Below are 23,875 nucleotides of genomic sequence, written 5' to 3'. Positions count from 1 at the left end.
CTCCTTAGGGCTTCTGACCTTGCAGTTACCCCGCACATGCGAACTTTCCTCCACCTCCACCACCTATTGTCAGCAGAGCGTATTCTGTTCAACCAGCCTAACTGACACACACACAACACTGTGCAGCTCCACAGCCCAGGGCTGAATCATTGTGACTCAAGACACTGTAGAAGAAATACTCCAAATTTATGTTCAACTATAATACACCACATTAGTCATTAGGAAATCATGACTTCACAGTCTCATCATTACATTACTGAATGACTTAAGCCTCCTCCCTTTTCCCCACTTCACAATAAACTTTTTGGGCTTCTGTGACACTAGCTCAAGATACCTGAAAACAGCTACCTGAAGTAAAACAGTATCTAGTAAACAGATGTATTTTTTTTTCAGAAGCTACGAATCTAGCAGTCTCAAAAGCCAAAGGTTCTGCAAACAGGAAGCTAATTATTTCAACAAAGTCAAAATTAAAAACATTACCAAACCGTAGATAAAACCATCACATTTCATTACAGCTGAAATAAACATAGCAAAGGAAAGAAAGGACAATTGCCTATGTTGCTGATTTCTGTAGAATACATGGAAAAGACTATTTACTTACATGTGTACTGCCTCGCCACATAGTGCTGAAAACTGTGCCCACTTTGTGGTCAGGTGATTTTTCTTTTTTGGTTAGTGCTCAATCTCACATGGGACATGAAAAATAATCTAAATGAAAATTCAGGATCTGCAGATTCCTTTCCACCCACCCCAATCCTCTTACTTTTGGGGGCTAAAAACTTTTTATCTGAGTTGCTCTTGACAATGATACAGCTTTTCTTTAAAACTCTAAAGCATTTCAGGGACTCTAGTATTTCTTTCCACATACGCTTATACTGAGCTCCAGCCTCGAGTCATTTAATATGATTGTAAAGCATTAGAATTGAAACTTGGAAGTATCCTGAGCAATGTTTGATTTTTATATGCCTGTTCTGTCTTCAAGGCATAATGTAGAAAGCAGCATTAAAAAAAAAAAAAAAAAAAGAGGAGGAAATACCACTGTGTCCGGGAAAACAGCTATGACCTCATTAGAAAGCAATTCACATAAACAAACACTTGAGAAATATTTCAAGTTTATGTAGCTCAAGCTGTTAGTCTAAAAACCTTCTCAAAAAGGAAAAAGTGCCAACAGAACTCAAAAGGCCTTTAATCCATTTGCTTCTGACTTTACTGTTTTGATTGCAGCTTTCCAGATTTTTACTGATCCCCCCCCGAAACAGTAGATCTGAATTCCTGCCTAGTTAGAAGTAGAAACATCATCTTCCATGAATTATCATTAATTTTTAAAATGTCCAAACAAGACCAAGCAAGGAACTGTAAATCCTGAAAGGAAACAGTATGGTTTAGTCCTACAATGAAAACCACCATAGAATTTCACTATACGTGTATTTTTACTTCCAGATTTATGGTAGTGTATACATTCATACTAAACTATTGACCTAAGCCTATACATCCAGCTATGAGACAAGGATTACTTTTTGTTAGAACCATATGCGAGACTGCAGTCTTCAGACTCAGTCAAGCCAAAACAAGCACTAAACAAAGAACTCTAGCTTTAGATACTCATAAAGTGGAAACCTAATGAAAGAGTGAGCACCACGCCGTGGAATTGTAACGATGCATTTCTTCCACCATGATATGCTGGAAGATTCTCAGTTCTTTCTTTCTTTCAAAAAAAGTGCTAATTTCATTGCCTTACTGATCTACGTATGCCAGCTACAAAGGAGTGAAAGAACATAAAGCTAACATTAAATAAATGCATCATTTCCTAAAGGCCAGTAACCATGAATTCACTATTCTGCCAATAAAGAGAATACTACAGGTAGACTTCTTCAAGTACCAAAGCTTCGCTGCGTGACAAAGTAATTTAGAATCATAGAATCACAGAATAGTTTGGGTTGGAAGGGACCTCTAAAGGTCATCTAGTCCAACCCCCCTGCCGTGGGCAGGGACATCTTCAACCAGATCAGGTTGCTCAGAGCCCCGTCCAACCTGACCTTGAAGGTTTCCAGGGACGGGGCATCCACCACCTCTCTGGGCAACCTGTGCCAGTGTTTCACCACCCTCAGCACAAAATTTTCTTCCTTACATCTTATATCAGTTTAAATTGACTGAACTTCATAGCACAAAGCACTTAAATGTATCCGAAACCCCAAATCCCTTTTCTGATGCAGACTACCACAATGAAACAGTGGGCATGAGACAGACACCCAGGCCATGGATTTGTGAACATGGATTCAGTGTCTGCCAGCTATCAGATAACCCAGTAATGCAAGACGGATCCAGACCAAGCACAGACATGCAACTGCCCATCTGTGAAAGGAGCCAGGACAGAGCGGGAGGTGCCCAGAACAATACAGAGTTTATACTGGCTGTGGCAGGACAGATGATATCACATCTCTGCTCCTATATAAAGTTAAGCATGACTAAGAGACTGGACTTGATTTGGCATTAAAGTTCCTGCCACAGAGTTAAATGAGAAATAGTTCTGGCACAAATTTAGCTCTACAGATCTCACAGCCACAGCCTTTCCATTCTGGGAGTGAGAGCCCTGAAAGTCAGCGTGGCAGCGAACCACACAGCTTCACACTACACAGACACAACCCGTGCTTATTTCTTAAGACCTTTATCTCCAATTTGAACACAATCTGTTTTATCAAATCAGTCTTCTAAGGTATTTTACCTTATACTTTTAAATCTAATTAAATACAGTTCTATTGGCTGAACTAGCTCAAAATAAAACTTGTTATTGAGATTTCTGTAGTTTCCCAATACTTGTGGTTTTCTTTGATTAGAGTCACGGAACAGCTCAGAAACACATGCAAGTTTGGCAATCCATCCCTTGCGAGGCAGCAATTCTGCACACGGTTATGCCGAGCACATGAGATGCTTCAGGCATCAGCTGTCTGTAGGCAAGTTTGGGCATTTTCTTTTGTAGTATCACAAATTCCAGCCCTCCTGAAGCGGAAGCGAGATTCAAAACAATTTTCTGTTGTTTACAGGATTAAAAGGTTCGTGATTCCAGCACTTCGGACATTCCTTCGGCGTACAGAAGGATTTGTACCAGACTCTTGGAAGGAACTGGGGCAAGTGCTGTGAACTTTCAATTAAATGAAAGGGAAGGAAACTGATAAACTTGAATCCTGTGGCTGTATACAGAAAAACTTTCCAGTTTCAAAAGCTGTGCTGATAGGGAGTTTAAAAAAAGAGAAGGTAGGGAGTTTAAAAAAAGAGAAGGATGCATTTCCTTGGAATTAGCCTGTAACAATGTTAAAGGACAACACACTGTATGCTTTTGTTTCCTTGCAAGAATACATAAACAAGCTAGGTAGAAAAAAAAAATATCTGCGTTCTTACTCTTCAGCTTGTACTGCTTAATGCAGTGTATTCTCTATTAACACAATTGCAGGACCATTCTGAAAGTCCTTTGGTCCTACATCTTCTAAAAAGGTCATCCAGAAACAGAGAGATCAGAATTAAAACAAACCTGTAACTATTATTTGTAAATCAATGCAGTTATTTATGCATGCGCTTATACAATTATTTATATGTACTTGCACAGCTTGAAGGAAAGAAACATTATTTTGTGGCACCTGTGGTCTGTAAAAGATATTAAGAGATACTTGGGACGCTGAGGAAAATCAAATTCAGCAATTCACCTTTAAAACAAAAATGGAAGTAATCAGATTTTTATAAGGTTTCTAGCAGAGAAAGTCCATATCATCACATTAGAGACCACTTTTATATCCAGCTGCCACAACCTATATACAGTGCCAACTTTCAACAACAGTTTTAAAAATCTTCTGTCCACCCCAGCAGCAGATCCCAATCCAGTTATCTTTAGGCAGCTTCAGAAGGCAGCTCTTGCGTAGGTTGATATACGTGTCTTTTTTACATACTGTAGACAAGACTGCGAGGTGTTCCCCATAGAGACAGAAGACTTATTTCCAAGTCACTCTATCGGATGGAGGTTGCATCACGGAAAAGAGCAGGGAAAGATCCCCCAACAGAATCAGCTCTACCTAATACATCCCTGGCTTAATCTTTTCTTTAAAACCACTGGTAATGGAGAAACTGCAACCTGCCTATTAAATGATTCCAGTTTTAACTACTGTAACTAAGCTCAAATCACAGCAAGGGTAATACAGGTTAGACAGAAACAGCAAGCAAACAGAAAGGAAGTTTTCCAAGTTTCATTAGTTTTCCCATCTTTAAGGTTTATGTCCTACTGGTTTTTACCTTCCTCCAATGTGCAAATTTGTTGCTAAGAGGGCTCATCCTGGGCGTCCCTGCCTCCATCCTCTCTTACAGATAAAATGCACACGTTTCTTTCAATTTTATTTTTTCTTCATCAGGTCATGCTTTTCAGTGTTTTGATTGTTTCTGTGGCTTTCCTGTAGGCTATCCCCCTTTTGTCTATACCTCCTTCTGGAAATTAAGCAGTGCTACTTTTTCAACATCCTGCAGTAGGTCACAGCGCTACCACAGAAAACCACCAGGACAGTCAAAGGAGGAGCCGGGGCCACCAAGGGCCATGGCTGTGCTCTAAAACCCCCAAACAGCGACAGATTTTCTCAGTAAAACCGCCAAGCAATTCTTGGAAGCAAGCCATGTTCTTCATAACAGAGGAATGCGTTTAAATCCCAGTAGTCTCTGTCAGTCTATCACAGGAGAAAATACATGCTGTGATCAGTTTAGCCCTAGGCATGTTACCAGGACACAGGCATCTGAAACAACCTCAGCACCACTAAAAGGTACTGGCACAGCCCATTATTCATTGCCAGTACATCTGTGATAAGCCTCCAGTGCATGAGAGAAGTTAAAAACTGCAGGAAGAAAGAATCCCCAAACCTGTAACACAAGGCTGTGGTTTGGCATTGTAACAGGTTTAACCATTTCTTCCATGCCTTGAGAAAAATACTTAATTCTAACCTTGTCCTCCAAAACGTTGGCAATCTTGTCCAAGTATAAGCATCTGGATATATCAGAGTCAGAACAGTACTGAAAACATTAGCGTACCAAGAAAATTCACTTTGGCAAACACATTACTACTTCACCAAAGTAAATACTAAAAGTATTGACTTTATTTTTTTTTAAACTTTTAAAACCAGACAGAACTGCACCATCTGGCATCTAATATTCTTTGTATATGACATACCACCAGTTCCACAGAACCTATCTAGCATCTTGTTTTTCATTAACTGATATCAAAGAAAGAAATGAGTTAAATAACATAAGGACAAAGTCTGAAACTGCACTACCTATTGACCAACCCTTCCACTCACAGTGAACCACTGTAAAAGCTTTGAGTTTGGTTTCACATCCAGCTGTGGTCCTGACAATTGCTACCCCTCTCTCTTTTATTTATTTATATTTTATTTATATGCATCTACAGACTGAATGTTTTTACCAGGAATTTTGGGTTGACTGGCCTTTTCACTGGCCTTCAGTTTTCTGCATCCTCCCTTCCCTCCTGTTTTAAATGTAACTGGTAATGACTTGCATTGTTTCAGATACTTTTCCCAATTTGACTACGGAGCGTATAATCCAGGTCCAGAGGATCTAAAACATCTGACTTGGTTTGGCAGACTGACGTACTTTGTCACTATACTAGACCACATTCTCACACTGCTGTGGCTGGTGATTAGCCATAATTTTCAAATACTATTCAAATGTTCTCACTGAAGAAAAAATAAGCAAACCCAGAAACCAAACCCCCACCCCACAACTACTAAATCTCTCTACCTTTTTGGCGTCAGGTTATTTTCCTTTAATATTAAACTTCCTTTTATTACTTACCAAACAGTTCATTATCTTTTGCTCCTCATAAGCTGCATTTTGCATCTTGTTATTTTTAAGCAGGTGTCTATTTAAAGTCCATGACAAAATTCGGTGGGTTTGGATGCCCAGAGAGAAATATGCAGTAATGTTTAATTAGGATCAGGACTATATTCAGTTCTCTGCTCTGGGACACGCTGTTACCTTGGTCAACTCCTTATTTCTTAAGAGCACACGGAAAATAAGTTTAACAACAGTGTAATATAAGTTCTGTCAGGATTAGTGCAATAAATAATGGGAACTCGGTGGTAATTAGCTGGTGTCTCTGAGCTCCAGCTCATTCTTCCCTCTTTAGTGAAGATTTTCCTTGCCGACCCGATATTCCCCATCAAATCCCTTCAGTACTCATTGATGCTCCCTTTAGAAACAGATGATTCTTATTTCCCTTTAGAAATAGTGGAATCACCTTTATCCTTTTCCACACCATGAGCTTAATAATGGAACTGCAATTGCTGTGAGGAGTAAGTGCATCAACAGGTGACAAGAAGTGTGATTGAAGAGGGATTTTAATCTCTGCTCCAATGCAGTACCACTGTATAGAGATGCAAGCCTGAAGAAAGCCAGGAGGCAAAGAGAAAAGAGAAATGCCTCATTTATGTCAGTGGTATCTTCTCAAATAAGGAAAAAAATTACAGTAGCAGTTACAAAACACAGGTTATGTGTCACGTCAATTATATGAGCTTGATGATTTAGGAGATCACTTCCATACCACCATGTGATCATCAGCACAGCCTGAAAAAGCAGCATAGAAAGGGTCACTGTCTTAAGTCTCAGGGGAAGTTGTCATCCTTTCTTACCCGGATCAATGCCAGTTATTTTCGTGCATGCATCAGGTACTCTCATTCTCAATGGACAGGGCAACGAAAGTCCACACCTCACCTCTGGGGGAAAGGGACATGAAGTGAGGGTCCAGAGCCACTCCTGGCAAGGACGGACTCTCAAATCACAGCCAGTATGTGGCTGTGGCAGAAAGCAGCCCGGTCCCCTCAACCCTGGACCACATGGACACATTAACGAGGACCACTCTCACGCGTGCAATTTACTATCTTTCATAAAGCAATCAGAGACCCTTTTAAAGTACTGGTTGTATTCAAGTAAACTTACTGAGAAGTGGAAGCTCTGACTGACAGAAGGAAGCAGCTGCAGAATGCTTGGTAATTGCTCTCTCAGATTTCTAAGGCACAGCTTGCAGTCAGTATGTGCTTTAGGGCAACTTACATTCAAGAGACCCATGCATCAATACCTAATTAGAGAACAGGCAAGTTTGGATACTCTCTTGTTTCCAAACACTTCCACTCTTGCTGCATGTGCAGCTTTCAATCTCTTTAGATTCACTTGTTGATGCTTGTTATTTAATGCTGAATCATTTTTTTTTTCCTTACAAGCTCTCCCATGAGAAAAGGCAGCACACCAGGATTAGTAGACACAAATCCTGGTGAGTAATATATTTTGGGTGGATCAGAAGAAACCTTGAATTAACTTATGTAAAATGCAGGATTTGGGGAAGGATTGCATCTTGGGAATCTCTTGCTCAGTTTTCCCCAAATTTATATCATATACTATCTAGTATTCTCTAAACGGAAAGCAGATTTCAGATAAGTGCAAGTAGGGAAGCTTCACGGCAATTGGAATAACCTACCTTTAAACAAAGCAATATACGCTCTCACTGAAACGTGCACTCTGTTACAATGCACTGAAACCACACAATAGGCACAACCTCATTTTCAGTTTCATATATTACAATGAAATTATTTGCTACAGATTTCCCATGTTGCCTTATTTTCTCTGGATCTACCTCACACATTTCAGGAACAAGCACATTTGACTATGGATGTAGCTTTTCCCTGAAAACTTCGCTGCTGAACACCACTATACTAATCTCCGATTCCCATATGCAACAAGCAGCGATGTATATAGCTATATCAGCTATACCTCTAGTTATACTATTTTATAGCAGCTAGAGATTTAAATTTAGCAATTCACACTTCTCTGTCTCCTTCAGGCTAAAATTCTCTTACATGCACAACCTGGGGCTTGCCCTGAGGGTCATCAAGAAAATAAGATTAGGAGAAACAGCCAGCTGTCTTCTAAGCAAAGACGACTGACAAAATCATATCACCATTGCTTTGTAAATCAGCGTTTAACAACAGTTCCAGAGAGTTGCAAGGTTTAATTTACAAATTAATCAGTAAAAACCTTTCTTCTGATGAGGAAAAAGGAGCAAGAAACTGTTAACAAAGTTGCAGCCATCACTGTTGTCTGAGCTATCATTTTGACATCCAAAGATCAGGCAGGGTGTGCTCCGGGATGGCCCAAATACTCATACTAGATAAATAATGACAGAGGAACTTCATTGCGTCAAGAGAGAACGTTGGCTTGATTCCTGCCACCATTTAAACAATACTGAATGATTTCATTTACAAAGATGCTTTCCTTCAAAATAAAGGAATCAATACATGCCTTAAAATTGACCTTTTTAATTGACTGACCTTTGGGACAAGAACCACATTCTAACTACAGTAATACTTGTGCATTAATTGTAGTGATGAATTCTTTCAACCACAGTGGTGTTTTAAAAAGCACAAATTTGTGTCTCCAGCTAGTATAACAGTTTTACGTAAAATACTCTTATCTCTGGATAGATTCATGGTGATTAAAACATCATACAGAACTACTAGAAGCATCAGCTCTTTGTAACATATTTTTTTCTTGTCACCAATGGGAAAGTTGTTCTCAGCACTTTCTAAATTATTTCCTGTAAAAAAAAATTCAAAAAGAAGCTCAACCTATACAAAGACTGAATAGCCACAGACAGTAGGTACTTAACAACAAGCTCCAATAAAATCAAAAAATGAGGAGCATTTCCAAGCAGAAGTAAACATTATTTTGGTGATAAATAATGTTTATATAATAATATAACAAACTGTGAGAAACAGCAGATTACACATGATGGGAAGCTTAAGGACACACCCAGTATAAATCTGAAGCATGAAAATAATGAGTAGCGTATTGACTTGTATATATTGCTGTATTTATAATCAAACAGGAACAACAACAACTCCACAATCTGCAGAATGACTACTGTAGAAGTTTCTCTCACCACAGATTAATATGCTTTTCTAAGACAGATTAACCAAAAGCTAGTTTGAGACAGTGCGTATTGGTAACAAAGATAACGACACAAAATCTACAGATACATCGTAGAGCTTCTAAATCAGTTTTACATTAAATCCAGGAAAAAAGTTTGTGAAAGAATGACTGATCTGTCCCAAAAATGCTGACAAACAACAAAGAGAACATACTGCAGAGTCTCTACACGACACGTATTTTGCTGCCCTTATTCATTAACTACCCCCTCAACACTGGCCAATGCTGTTGTGCAACAAGAGCAGACCTCTTTCCTACACAGTAAAGGCAGCCTCCCATACTCCCTCTGAACACGCAACTCTGCATCTATCACATTAGCACGTACTAGCAATAATTACAGAAAGCTGTCCTGCTTTATCACTCTGCACATCATTAGGGTTACCCAAATACACAATTTAGTTACCCCACAATACACAAACTGGATTTTTTGCAGTCTACATACACTTATTCATAATGGATGCCTTTATTTTAAGGTAACTCAGATGATCAGTATTATTCCTGACAGCTTTTTCCTCTGCCACCCCCCCAATAGAATTATTTAATTCTAACATTAAATAGATGTTACAGCAGTAGGAAAACTATACTAATGTGACTGTGCACATGTCCCTTTTATTCCATCCTCTTGCCCATTTTCAGAGGTTTTCAAACACAGAAGTAACTAATGGAAGCCATTGGTAACACTGATTACACAACTTCCCCACTTACCGTCTATAAACCCATTAACTTGCATTTGATTAAAACACACTCTTTAAAAAGGCATCTAATCCTAATTGGAAAGGGTGATGATAAGGAATTCAGCATCTTCCCAGCAGTTTGTGCCAACAGCTAACCACCCTCACTGCTGAGAACAGCATGTCCTAGATCTTACAGATTTGGCTCTTGTTACTTTGATAGCTTTTTTTTTTAATGAAGTGAAGAAATTGATCTAAGCCTTTCACTGTAAGATATTTCCTCCATCTGTCACTGATAACTACTATGTTTCTTCTGCACTTGTTAGTATTTCATTCCTTCTAAAAAACCAGAACTGGATATTATATTCAGCTATCAGTCTCATGAACAACATTCCCCATCTCTTCTTCATTTTAAAAACTGACAAAAGTAATGGGAAGGATTATATATATATTTGGGTTTTTTACCAGTTTGTCGTTGCACTAGACATTTTTCTAGTAAGTTCTTGTCAGAATTAGTTTTTTAGGAATTTAGAGGCTTTAGAGGTGTGGCTTGCAACATTTGTCCCTGATAGAAGAACCACCTACCTATCCTAAAATGCACTTGAAAAAACTCGAATTATAAGCAATGTATATCAAGTTCTATGACTATCCTGTCCTTTACAAATGATCTGCCACACAATGCAAACGTCACATACAGAAAACTACTCCTCATGAGTAGTTTCACAGTTGCTCCCAGCTTGTTGATAAAAATTTTTGTCATCTTCAGGATTATAACTATTTTCTTTTTCCAAAATGAAGCATCATTAATAACTGCAGCTGGAAGTTTCTCACTTCTAAATATACTTAAAGAGCTTTCAAGTCACATCATATAGCATTTTTTTTTTTTAAATCTGATTGTAGCATTAAGTAGCATAAAGACAAATGCGCTTTTTAAAAAAAACCCAAAACACAAGTATTTACTTTTCTGACCAGTTTCTCAGATTTTTTTTTTTTTTTAAAGAGGAACTTATAAAAAAAATAATTTTCATACTTGCCTGTAGTATTTTAATACTGATGTTTTAAGGACATAAAAAAGACAAAAGATTATTTTCTTCCTACAAACCTTTGTTTTCCTCCAATCTGGCCTTTCTGCTTCCCTCTCTGGCATCAACTTCCCTTCAAAAACCCCTGTTTTTTCTTCCAGTTTACTCTGTCTTCATAGGCTACTAAGGTGAAGATTAGGAATGGGAAAGCCTGAGAGGCAAAAAGAAATCCTGACCCAAAAGCAGGTTGAACCTTTGGAGTGAGTTACAGTGAGCAGCAAGGCAATGATGCACAGGGCAACAGTGCTCAGACAGTCCAAATTCATTGCTAGCTATGAAAAATGAATATAACTCCTCCTTGGAAATAGGATATGAAAATGACTAAGGACAAAAAAAAGTGGGCAATTTAAACAACTCCATCTAACACCTGATATGATATATGCTGCAACAATTTTGATAGCGGTACCCACAAATAACTTGCGGACTGAAGAGAAACAGGAATGCTAGCAAGGTGGTTTTGTACCTTTGAGACTGTTTCACACCAGCAAAGACATCGTATCAGAAATTGCCTTTCCATTTTTTCCTTAAAGTACTAAAGTAAATCCTGATTTAAACACTGCATTGAAGTGTGCCACACAGTTAAATCAAATTCAGAAATGATACTTTAACAGAATGACACGAATATGAAACAAAGGAAGATGAATATTACTTTAGTATAACAGGCAGTATATAAACAAAAATTAGGTAAGTTGCATGTATGTATCTACAATCTTATCCCAAACAGTGAAAGAATTAATTTGAAAGCTAAAGAATCTGTGACTCTTCCTGATGCAAATTCTTTTATTCATATGAAAGAAGTTAATTTTTATTTTAATTTATAGTTTATTATATGCAATGAAGAATGTAAAATAAAAGCTGTTTCAAACATATGATACATGCACCACTAAACAAAATTAAATATTGCTGAATAAATATTAATTAGTAAATACTGCACCAACATATAACTGTTTACGCTCAGAAATAATCTGAGCATGCAACCCTTCAAGAGTATTTTTCCCCTTCTATCTACCAATAGTCAAGTATCTAAGTCTCTTCCCAACTCACCATATACGCAGTTATATATGTATATATATATATATATATCACAGAGCAGTCCTGAGATATAGTCACTTGCATAACAAATTCAAGGTTTTTAAACATTTACATCAGGAAGCAAAGAATGCGAATCAGTCTATTCTTATCCTGACTCACAATTTCCAAAGGTTGTACATTCGTGTTAACAACTACTTTGCAAATGTTTCTTAAAGCGAACCCCATAGTCTAAACAGCATGCTTTTGTTTACAGTACCGCAACAAGCAGTTGCAGTGCTTAGCAACAATTTCACTTCTAAAAGGACTCTAGTGTTTGCTACTGGCAAAGGAGTACCTGAAAAACATGCAGTGAGGGAGTCTTGCTAAAACTGTAATTCCCTGGGTCACAGGGAAAAGTGGTTTAGAAATTAAAGAAACATAACAACTTACAAATGACAGTTTCCCACTGAAGTATCTTCAGTAGAACCTCCAGTTCCCTTTTACTGAATGAACCTCAAGAAAATTATATCTCTTAGGTCTTGACAACATGGTAAAAATAACCAAATGCCCAGCATCTCCCACAGACAGATAAAATCCTCCTCTCCAGGTGCAAGAGAAAGCGTCACGTACCATTGACACATTCAAAGACATCACAGCACTTGCCAGGTGTTCCATCTCCACGCGAGACTATCTGGGGAATGGAGCCTGCCTCGCACATGGGGAAACCACATAAACCAGAGAGACACTCGCATCTGAAACCAAAGAACAGTAAGGAAAACCCCATAAATAAATGAAGCCACGTATAAGGGGAAAGAATAAGCAAGAGGAAAATGGAAAGCTAGAGCACAAGTTCCAGCATTAGCATATTCATATCTTAGAATCATCTTTTATTAACCCAACAGCCAAGATAGCTTATCGACCTGAAGGTTTTTTTTAACCATCCAAACTGTTTGCTGGTCAAGCAAACAAGAAGGTGGTACTATGCAACACCAATGCTCCTCTAGTGCTGTATCTAAAGACGTAGAAAACTGTAGTTCCAGACTGTTTGAAAATAACTGTATTCTCCAGACTTGCAAAATTAGGCTTCTCCTCCAATTCCCTCTGAAAAAATCAAAATTGGTGAAACACTAACAGCAGTAACTGCACCCATTCATCAGAAGAATGTTCTCTCATTAGGAAACCATATTATACCCAGTTTTATATAGGGAATAATTAAAGAGAAAGGAAGACCATGCAGAATCGTTAAATCTAAGCCAAATGAAAATAATTGCAGGTTCTCTTTTGGTTTTTGATGGTGCTGCCCTCAGTTTGTGGAGGGGCAACCAATTACATAAGATGCCAAATAATGTGGGAGGCTAGGTATATTAAATACTGTGGTTAGTTTTAGAGATTGGATCATTCTAAAAATGGTATTTTCTCCATGTAAGTAGTACTTATTTGCTTATTTAAGAAAACAGCCTAAAGAACTGGAAGACATAAAATGTAGAAAAACAATAGTCAAATCTGTTTCCAGATTCTTTGCTTTATGATTAACATAATAGTTTAAAAGTCAAACACTTAGGACTTTTGATAAATTTACATTTAACAGAGTTCTTGCCTCGAACAACGGGCACATTACAGGCAAAGCAGCAATGATTTAATAAAATGCGAGACAAAATGAACAAAGAGAAATATGCAAATATAGGTAAGAAACGTCATGGAATAGCACTTAAATTTTTCAGTTGCAAATCACAGATTTTTTTGTAAAAAAACTTGTAGATTAATTTAGCACACTACAAATACACATGAATTTCAAAAGGAAAAAAAGAACTCAGCAGAAGATCCTGTAGTTATGAATTAAAGAAATAAAAATGAGAACTCCACTTGTTAATAACTATTTCAAATATTTTAAGTATTTCAAGACAACCCCCACACTAAACCACCCATTAGTTAGAAGCATCATCAGCACTTAATGTGTTTGGTTATTCTTTCTGCTTAAAAAACAAGAAATTTGGTTCTCCTCTACCATGCATCTCCTTAATTGCCCAACAGCCATTTCATCTCAGACCAGGGTTCAATGAATGAGGAAGAGCAACCTCTCAACAGACTGGGTTTTAATGTCGCTCCCTTTAACCTCATCAGTGTTAGATAATGTTGTCATATTCTCCACTGTAAGGTATTACTCAAAAGGAAATTTGCAAGAAGAAAAACCAGTAAAGTCAAGGAATCTCACAGAACCTTTATTATACTATCTGAAAAGGATTCTTAAAATATTGCATTATAGCAGCGTGTTACTATAAAGGGATAAATGAGTCCTTGAAAAAACAGTATTAATTATATCACATTTCACAAATAACATTAAATATGTGAAGATAAAGTGAAGCGATTTAACTCTATGTGCACATATATACTACAGTACAGTGACAGTTTTAAAACAGGCATTTCAAGGATTTTTTTGATAATATTGTGCTTACCATAACAGTAGAGGATAATGAACTAGACCAACAAAAAAGTAAGAGTACAGAAACCAAAGTTTCATTTATCATACCTTTGCTTTTGACGTTTTCTTCACCACTTATTAAATACAAAATTAATACTTAAATACAAAAAAAGGGGGAATCCAATTATTTTCTTTACTATATGCCCTTTGCCTTCAGAGATGTAGGAAGGAAAAAAACAAGGCGCATTATGGCTTCTACTACATGGGATCAAAAAACCCAATGGATTTGTGACAGCAGCTTCCCTTTAAGATGACTCTGTAAGTAATCTTACAGATTTCTGTACTAATATCTCATCTTTTGCTGCCCCAAGAGAAGGAAGATACTTATTGGGGCTGGAAAAGAAAAAAGACAACCTCTAGCAATCAGCGAAAAAGAACTTTTAGCACTGTCAGGTTCAAGGAATTTGTACCTTAACCCATCTAGCAGACGTTGCTTTGGAAGATGCTTTTCCCTTGTGAGAAGAATGAAACACAGAAATAAGCACCTACATATTACTAAAGAAGAAAGAAAAAAAGTCTTTTAGAACATATGTAACAAAAAAAAGTACAGACACAATCTGAAAGCAGTATTAAGATAAAAATACTAGGTTTCACTTCACCACCCTATACTCAACACCCAGATAATGTCTGGGAAAATAGGTAGATCAAACTTCCTGAAAATTCACGTCTTTCACAGAGAAAATGGCACACGTGATGGAAATATAGTTGCGGACCTTGATTTTCCAAGTCTCATGAGCTGAAATTACCACTCTTAGTTTTATTGCCTTCGCAACAAGCTTTTTCAGACATGCCTGTTATCTTCTCTATTCTTTGCCTCACATTCATTATCATTGATGATTTGAGTTGCAGAAGAATATTAAATGATCAGATTAATAACTTGTACTTTTCCCCTCTCGTTTTCTTCCCAGTCAACTGCTTTAAAAAAAAACAACAACCCACAACCAAAACAGAAAGCCAAACAACAACAACAAAAAAGAATCACCAGATTAAGTAACTTAAGATAGGACAATCTTCCAGAAGAACGGCTGAAAAAGATGTTTAAAAGCCTGGTGGGAGCCAGTGTTCCTTTCTGCAGAAAAGACTCCCTCTCATTCACAGTAATGAAAGCTTTGCATACTCATTCATAGTGTAAACAAACAAAACCCCACGCTCCAAAATTTTATAAATTGACTTCCCATTTGGTTAAAAAATAATCCATGCATAGAAGAATGTAAAAGTAGCAAATGTCTCAGATGGACTTTTAAATAGTCTGCATTCTTTTCAGCCAGCTCTGCTAGGAAAACCTTTGACCATCGTCCAGGCTATTAGCATGGAAAACATTGTTTTGGAGACAGAAATCTTTCAGGAAGAAACCCAAGGAATTCTGGTAGCCGAGCACGGCTGTCACACTGCCAAAACAACAACATCTGGAAATTCGGAATAAGTGATCCTGTTCTCAATAAGAGAGCAAAATGAGCTTTATAGTATCAGATTTTTCTGAAGCGCCTTTTGGAGCAGAGGGACAGATGAAAGAAGTTGTAGTCCAGCTCTATGCTCTATCACAGGCAGCTCAGCTATCCACCTGCAGGGTGTGTCTTAGCCTTGGTATTGAGCATTAGGTTGGAAGAAGTTTAGCAGGCCAGACTGTGATAGGCCTGTTGATAGTGGCCATGGTCCTTCTTAAAGTAATTTCTATAAAATTTAGCAGCTCAGACTGCTGATCAGTAAGGCACAATGTTGCTTCTGAGCTGCTCCCTCTATAACTGTAACTTGCCTAAGGAAAACAGATACAGCAGAAGTTACTACAAGGAAACCTTCCCAGAGAGAAGACAACTTTATATGTTGCCTTCTCTCTCTACACAGCCTGCAGCGACACAACCGCAGCAAATAGCATGGTGGCATCCAAAAGTTCCAAAATTAAAGGGAGGTCAGTAATGGAGGTACCGAGAAGCTGGCACTCAGTATCCGCCCCTCACACACCTTTATCAGCCAAGGCTCTAAGGAAACACGTCTCCGTAACAGCACTCAAGTCAAGTCAAAAAGAACACGCCCTTTTAACAAGGAAGAACAGTCTTGTAAGAGAGTACAATGTCCCCTAACAAGAGGGCCCAGGAAGGAAAAAAAAGGAGAATCAAACAGTCATGCAAGAGACTTCATGGAGTGCAGCCTGAAAAGGTGGTGGGATGGCCTGGAAAGAACCAAGAATCCCAAGTAGTCAGCTGTACTGAAATTTTGAAAATACAAGAGCAGCCTGACTGGTAAAAGGAATTGTCTTCAGTTCTTCAGGTTAAAAAAAGAAAAAAAGTAATAACAACAAGAATCCTAGAAATTTCAACAACTGAGCAAGGGAAACTTCAGTATATAAAGAACCAGAAACAAGACTATGTTCATTAACCAATGCTTTATAGATTGAGGAAGGTAACTGCTTCAGTAATATAAATGGCCTGATTTTTAATTTCAGTTTTTAAGTTCTTCAAAACAGAAATAATTTCATTACTTGTTTCATTTATATTTGAGGGATTTGGGGGTTTTTGTTTGTTTGTTTCTTTTATATAATTATTTTCCTTTTTCCTTTATGTCAACAAAAGTGCAAAAAGGAAAAGGAAGAAGAAGAAAAAAATAAATCAAATGGGATACTTGTAAATGACAATTTTTATTTAAAATCTAATTATCTTGGTTCATTTACTTCTGTTATTAAACAGATGAAAAGAGAGAAGGGTTTGGTTAGCCTCAGAAAACTGTTTTGATGGAAGGATCAAAAGCATTCTCCAGGCACAAGGTATAATGGCTATGAAAATAAGAACAGGCACCCTGGAAAAAAGATATAGTATCAGTGAATGGGAAGGTTGGGGTAGGGGTGTGTTGAGGAGAGGGATATTTATTTTGAGGATCAAAACAAAATTAAGTCTGAAGCACTGAGACTAGAGAAAAGCATTCCTGAAACATACATCACATTCCTGTGGAGATTTTATCACGGTCCTCCTTTCTTTCCTTGCAGGAATCTAATACAATTTGCGTTATTAGCACTTATATTACCTAAATGTCATAGAGAAACCTTGCACAGATCCGTTAATAATATAAATACTTAAGGATACTGTAAAATAAGGAATTGTCAGAAGAGAACTCCCAGCATTATCAAAGCTTGATGAACTAGAGGCAAGGAAAGGAGATTAAATGCAAGACCCTCCCTATCATCAAGCATAGGGTGTAAGAGATGACAATACAGCAAAATGATATATTAACATAGCAATCTCATGAAATCTGTGAAGGATTATGTCCACATTACTTACGCTTGAAGTCACGACGTGAGTTAAGTGGGTAAGATGATGAGTTTTAAACTGGTCAAGCTACAGCTTAAGGAATCAACCAAATGCTAGTCTTAGGAAAGATAAACTCCAGTCCTACACAGAAAGTCACGCTGCAGGCAAAGACAAAGCCATTGGGACACCTCCACTCAAGAAGTTCAGCTAGAATTTTCCTAAATCTTCGGCCATACAGACTGGAGAGTTTTCGCCCACAAGTTCAGGGTCATTGTTTTATACATTTTGCATTTTCAGTTTTAAAGATACGATTAAGCAAGTCAGTAATGAAAGCATTCCTTTTTCCTGGAAAGCTTTTAGTATTTTATTTTGGAGATCAGTAATAAACCTGTAGAAAGAGATGGCAGAAGAACTGTGGAAGTTGCATAACACTTATTATTGGACCATTTCCAAATGCTCAAAAAAGTTTTGCATCACTTCTATATGAATTGAGTCATATGGAAGTTCTTCCTAATTCTTCTTCTTCTAATTCTCCAGGGGGTTTACGTATCCAGAAATCAAAGCTAGTGTGCTCCCAAGTAAGAATTCCTTTCTAAAATTCTGGATATTGTTACAAACAGATACCCAATATAATAGTGCATTTTTCCATGAGAATAGTAATCTTTATACACAGGGGACATTTAAATATTATGAAAGGCAACTAACTAGCTTTTAATTAAAGACACTGTGAAAGGGAATGGGTTTTGTGCATCTTTTGCATATTATTAGCATCAGGAAATAGCAAACAGATGCTAAGCAAGGGAAAAAGTCATAAAATCAGCATTCACATCAAGTAGATTACCATCTTTCCAACGCTTACTAGAATCCAAAGAGTTCATTTGACTAAAAGACTTGATTTCATCCTTTGACTAATGTTAAATCAACTGTTTTGACTGATCAAAATCAAACTGGTCTGTTTCCCAGAGGGATGAGACAGGAAAAAAAGGACAGTCACAAAAAAGTCACACCACAGAACCCGTAGGCATACAACCACTGGCCAATTCCACTGACATTTCAAGTGCACTGATTTTTTCAAGTACACTGATATACGTATAGACCCTTTTGAATTCATCAGTATATGCAATAAAACACAGTACAAAACAGTCCCACCCTGCATTTTTCTCATATTTTCCCCTATCAGCTTATGTTTTTCTGTTTTGAAGATGTCTTTCATTTTTACCACTATGTACCTCAGTTACTGTCCTGGTTTCGGCTGGGATAGAGTTAATTTTCCTCCTAGTAGCTGGTACAGTGCTGTGGTTTGGAATTAGGGCAAGAATAATGTTGATAACACACTGATGTTTTAGTTGTTGCTAAGTAGTGCTTATGCTAGTCAAGGACTTGTCAGCTTCCCATGCCCTGCCAGCGAGAAGCTGGGAGGGGGCACAGCCAGGACAGCTGACCCAAACTGGCCAAAGGGATATTCCATACCATGTGACGTCATGCTCAGTATACGAACCAGGGGGAGTTGGCTGGGGGGCGGTGACCGCTGCTCGGGGACTGCCTGGGCATCGGTCGGCGGGTGATGAGCAACTGCATTGTGCATCACTTGTTCTGTATATTCTTTTTATCATCATCATTATTATTATTATTTTCCTTTCCTTTTCTGTCTTATTAAACCATCTCTATCTCAACCCACAAATTTTACTTCCTTCCCCCCCAATTCTCTCCCCCATCCCACTGTAGGGGGAGTGAGTAAACGGCTGTGTGGTGTTTAGCTGCCTGCCGGGTTAAACTACAAGTTACTCTTCCCTTAGGTTTATCAGCCTCACCCTTCATGACAGAACAAACATTTCAAAACCAAAGATAAGTTATTAGTTAACATGTCATACAAATGCTAGTTATATGGTATAATGATAATCTACTACTTTTCTTATTTCACTACTTTTTAATGAGGAATTATAAATATCTGATCCTCTTACAAAAAAACCCACAATTCCTAGAGACTTCAGGTCAAAAATCACTTATAAATAATAGTTTTGTAAGTAATTCACTAACTTCAATATTCCAGTAACTCCAAACTTTCTTACTCCGGAATGACATATCTCCCTCAAACTAAGCCATTAGGGACTCAACATAAGCAAACAACAACAACAACAAAGAAAAACAACAACAAAAATGGCAAAAAACCCCTACCAACCCTCCCTGAAACACATTGGTTTTTAAATTATCTGATTGCTTAATTTGATGTCCACTCTTTCTTCTTTGAAAGAAGAAAAAAACCCCAGTAATTATTCCATGTTTAGCTTTTCCATGCCATTCGTGGTATTAAACAGCTTTCTCATACCCCTGAAGGCAATTCTGTACAAGTTTAGGAAGGATAAATTGACTAAGACTCTGTTTGAGAACTGTTCCATGCTGTTTTCATATGAGAGAGGCCAGAAAGCAAACTGTCCAGAAGGGGCAAATATGGCCTTCCTAAAAATGTGGCAAACCATTAGATGATCATTTAGCTTCTGAATTTATTCCATTATGGACTAAATTTAAAAATGAGGCCAGAAGATTCCTCCAGAACCCCAGTGTTTCTGAAACCAAACAACTCCATTCAATTAATGAGACCTTTTCCATGTAGTGGGAATCATGTACGCAAGAACTGTAACCCTTTTCTAGAAACAAGATTCTTGAAATTCCACCAATGACATTTCAGGGAAGAGTAGTGAGAAACTACTTATTATTTTAAAATGGTCCACAACCTTCAGTTCCACTTTTTAAATATTAAGTAATTTAAGAAGGAAAAAAGGAAGCAGCGATTTGTGGCTGCTGAAGTCTGACACAATGTTTCCTGCTATTTTCTAGAGGAAACACAACTTCAAACTCTTTTGATATAACCTCAATAATGTTGATATTATCATCATCTGCTCCGAGTACTGTTGGAAACTGCTGGGAAATTCTCATGTCTACTTCCCTTCTAAAATGCAAACATCCAAGTGTTATTTCTATTGCTTTATTATGTATATGGGACTCCCTAGGCATCTGTACAGTTGTGAGTTTGAAGACAACTGTCAAAGACATTACTGATCTCTGTGATACAAACAAATTTGCCTGTTCAAGTCAGAAATTATTCTGAACTAAATCACCTATTCAATTTCCAAACAGGTTAATAGCTAATTAAGTAGAAGAAATGGAACAAAATAGAGTGGGAAGTCTTGGGGGGAGGAGAAAGAGCAATATTCAGTGTGATCAAGGTACACACTAATTCTTAGACTGACAAGTGAAAACAAAAATTTGTAACAGAAAGATATGTCTACCAGCTTATTATAAATTGAAAGAGTTCAAACACCAGCTTGCTTGTCAAGAATGCAAACAAAACCAAGTTCTACAGACACTACAATCTCATTCTACTTCTAAACATAAAACACCATCCAAAAGTAGATACAATTAAGAGTTACTTTAATTTATCTCTGTTAAAACTTCTTCTTAAGTTTAACAGTGAAGGAGTAAACATACCATTAACACAGCACTTGGTCAGACTGAAGTACTACATATACTTTTCCATAAAAACTCATACATAAAAAAGGAAGCTGCTTGCATAACTATGATCAATACTTCCTCCCCCTGTGCACACGCTGGTTGTTTGGGGTTTTTTTGCTTATGGGAAACATGCACCTTCCTTTAGGTAGCATTGTCTTGAAAGGTTTTGCAATTCAGTACTTCCTAGGAGTCGGTGGAAGAGCATGGATGTGTATTTTTAACTTACATAATACAGGTGCAAAAAGCTGATCTTATAAAAGATGCAAGCAGGGACCCCTGTATTTACAACGTCTTACAGCTGCTTCTGCATAGGATTCACACGGTATTTCTTCTGAAAACGTTTTCATGTTTCCTCTCTTGGTTAGAGGTCTCTGAAACTCAGAAGTCAGCCATCAGGCTCCAAAAATATCTTGTGTTTCAAGAGCTTCTATTCAAGTTTTACTGAGATGGCTTTAAAAAACAAACAAACAAACATCTTTTTCTAATTTGTGGACTTCAGGAAAATATGGTTGCTTGTCAAAACAACCCACATTGCGAGGCTGGACACCAAGGCAGCAATAACTATCATCACATTGAGAACAGCTGTAGTAAGAGAGGAGGAAGGGGACTGCCTGAACTTTGAATTCAGCAATTCATTACACCTCCTGGAAGACCAACATGGAGAAGATGGACACAGAGTACAGGTCACCTATAAAGTTCACACAGGTGCCCTTTTGTGAATATTACTTGCTCTTTGTGAATATTCAGTACAGTGCAGTCTGTAAACAGGACTGAATACCACTTTCTCACTTAGCAGACCTGAATGAAGAAAAATGGTTTTCCTGGGAAAAATATTTGCTGTTTCCTAACTTTTGAGGATTTCTCTTTAGAGACTAAAATACATGAAAATGCCTAAACACCTATTTCCATATATTATGAAACTTCACAACATTGCAGTGTTCTATTTAATTTAGCCTTTTCATCAACTGTTAAAACAAACAAAACCCTATTGCAAGCCTGAGCTTGACGTGCAATGGGTTCAACTGGCATCAACGTAGAGCTTTCCTGCAGTACAAAACCTGCCTCTTCAGTAAGCAACAGAGTCTCCAATTCAACACCAAGTGTTATAGTACCATGGTACTGGATGGTCAGATGTACCTGAGATGGCAAAGTGGTCTGCTAAAGTACAGGAGGAACAACTTGAGCAAGTTGGCCATGATAGCTGGAAACTGGAGTTTCTAAGATGCTGATGAAAGAACTGAAGTCATAGCAAAGCTTCTGCAGAACACTTAACATGCTTTTGTGAGACCTTTGGTCCACCTACCCAGGTTATTCAGAAGTCAAGCCCTGAACAGAAGTCCCAGGAAGATACAAATGCTTGGATTTGTATTTGGTCTTACCAGTTCCAGCTGAACTTTCCTTTAACAAGAACTGGGATCCACAACCACTTTCTCTTGGATACCATTTCTTGAGGATGAGATGGGTGGAGGAGAAGGATCTAAAATTCTAGAACAAATACAAGGGAGACCTCTGTATCAGCAAAAGTTGCTTGAGAGGTGACTGGTACAGGGGGAAAAGAGAAAAGGTTACACCTCCTGAAAAATCATGACTGCCCTCTAAAGAAGGTTGGGAAAAACGAAGTGGTGAATCCTGTACTGAACACCCAAACAACGTATCATAAAATTAAGGTCTGTCAAAGACAGGAAAACCTAAGAAAAGAATCTAGACAAACATGCAAGAATCATGTCGTATTATGATAAGGAACGACGTAGAAAAGATCTGGCCCAGCCAAGCAGCTAAGAAGAATGAACAGAAAGGGTGTACTCTACCCCTGCTATTGAGTGGGACAGATGCAAAGATAATCAGGGACTCAGAGGCCACCTCTACAGATGCTATCAGAAGAAAAACATTATCCAACTAGCTATGGTACTCTCAAATATAATGCAAATATAAATTGGTAATAGCTTGAAAGAGAACTTACAACTATAGACTTCCCAGTTATGATTCTGGTGGCTGCCATAAAATGAGAAGAACTGTGCTGGTTTATGTGTAGCTGCCACTAGGATTCCCTAGACACTGATGTAACATGAAATACAGAATATTGGCTGGTAGGTCTAGTGCCGTTACAGGTTGTGGACACAAAAGATGATACAATGACAACAGGTCCAAATATCACAAAAGGGGATGAAGTACATTAAAAGCAATTGCTTACTGGGCAAAATAATCTAGAAGGACAACAAAATCAAATAAATTTAAATGACCTCTGAAGAGGTGTGATTTTTGCATAAACAGCTGCCACAGGACCTCTGTTTCAATTCACTAACATGAAAAGACAGCATGGGTGACAACTGGTATCTACAAGTTTTCTGAAAAATAAAAGTGAAACTGCAAACGATGAATTTCTCAAATGGCATCTATGCTGTGCCTAAGAGCACAAAGTTCTATTAGAAACAAAAGACTAGAAATAGTAAAACAGGCAATTTCTTCCTTTGGAATCAAAAACAATTCAGTAACGGTATATAAAATTTAGAGACTCTCTCCAATATAAACCACTACTATTCCTTAATGTCTTTAGAATTGTTAAATAAAGCACCCTTATGTTAAAAATATTTTAGTACAGGACAGATGCAAAAAAGTGTTTTCTTAATTTAATAGATTATTCTTGATTTTTTGTGAATTTACTCTTTTTCCTACTATTTCATCCCTTGAAAGGTAATTTTACTTAATTAAATATGATAATAAAGTCTGGTTTTGTACTGTTCTAAGCTGTATTCAATTTCTATCCAAACATAGCTTAACATAAACCTTGGGTAAATAAATGATTTACTACTACATCAAAGCAATACTCGTTTTCTTGAGCTGTATAAAAGTGTAAGTACT

General features: G+C 37.6%; 1 protein-coding gene across 1 annotated transcript in view; it reads right to left on the bottom strand.

Annotated features, from left to right (window-relative positions):
* Positions 1–23,875, bottom strand: part of CRIM1 (cysteine rich transmembrane BMP regulator 1 (chordin-like)) — a 202,885-nt gene that overhangs the window by 68,948 nt on the left and 110,062 nt on the right. The window contains exon 6 of the mRNA XM_009331092.1: positions 12,419–12,540. Within this exon, the coding sequence (XP_009329367.1) occupies positions 12,419–12,540 (122 nt within the window). The remainder of the gene's footprint in view (positions 1–12,418; positions 12,541–23,875) is intronic.

Source organism: Pygoscelis adeliae, unplaced genomic scaffold, assembly GCF_000699105.1.
Source record: "Pygoscelis adeliae isolate BGI_AS28 unplaced genomic scaffold, ASM69910v1 Scaffold218, whole genome shotgun sequence".
NCBI classification, from domain to species: Eukaryota; Metazoa; Chordata; class Aves; order Sphenisciformes; family Spheniscidae; genus Pygoscelis; species Pygoscelis adeliae.
The sequence above is the reverse complement of the archived record's forward strand: the minus strand, read 5'-3'. Positions and strand labels throughout refer to the sequence as shown.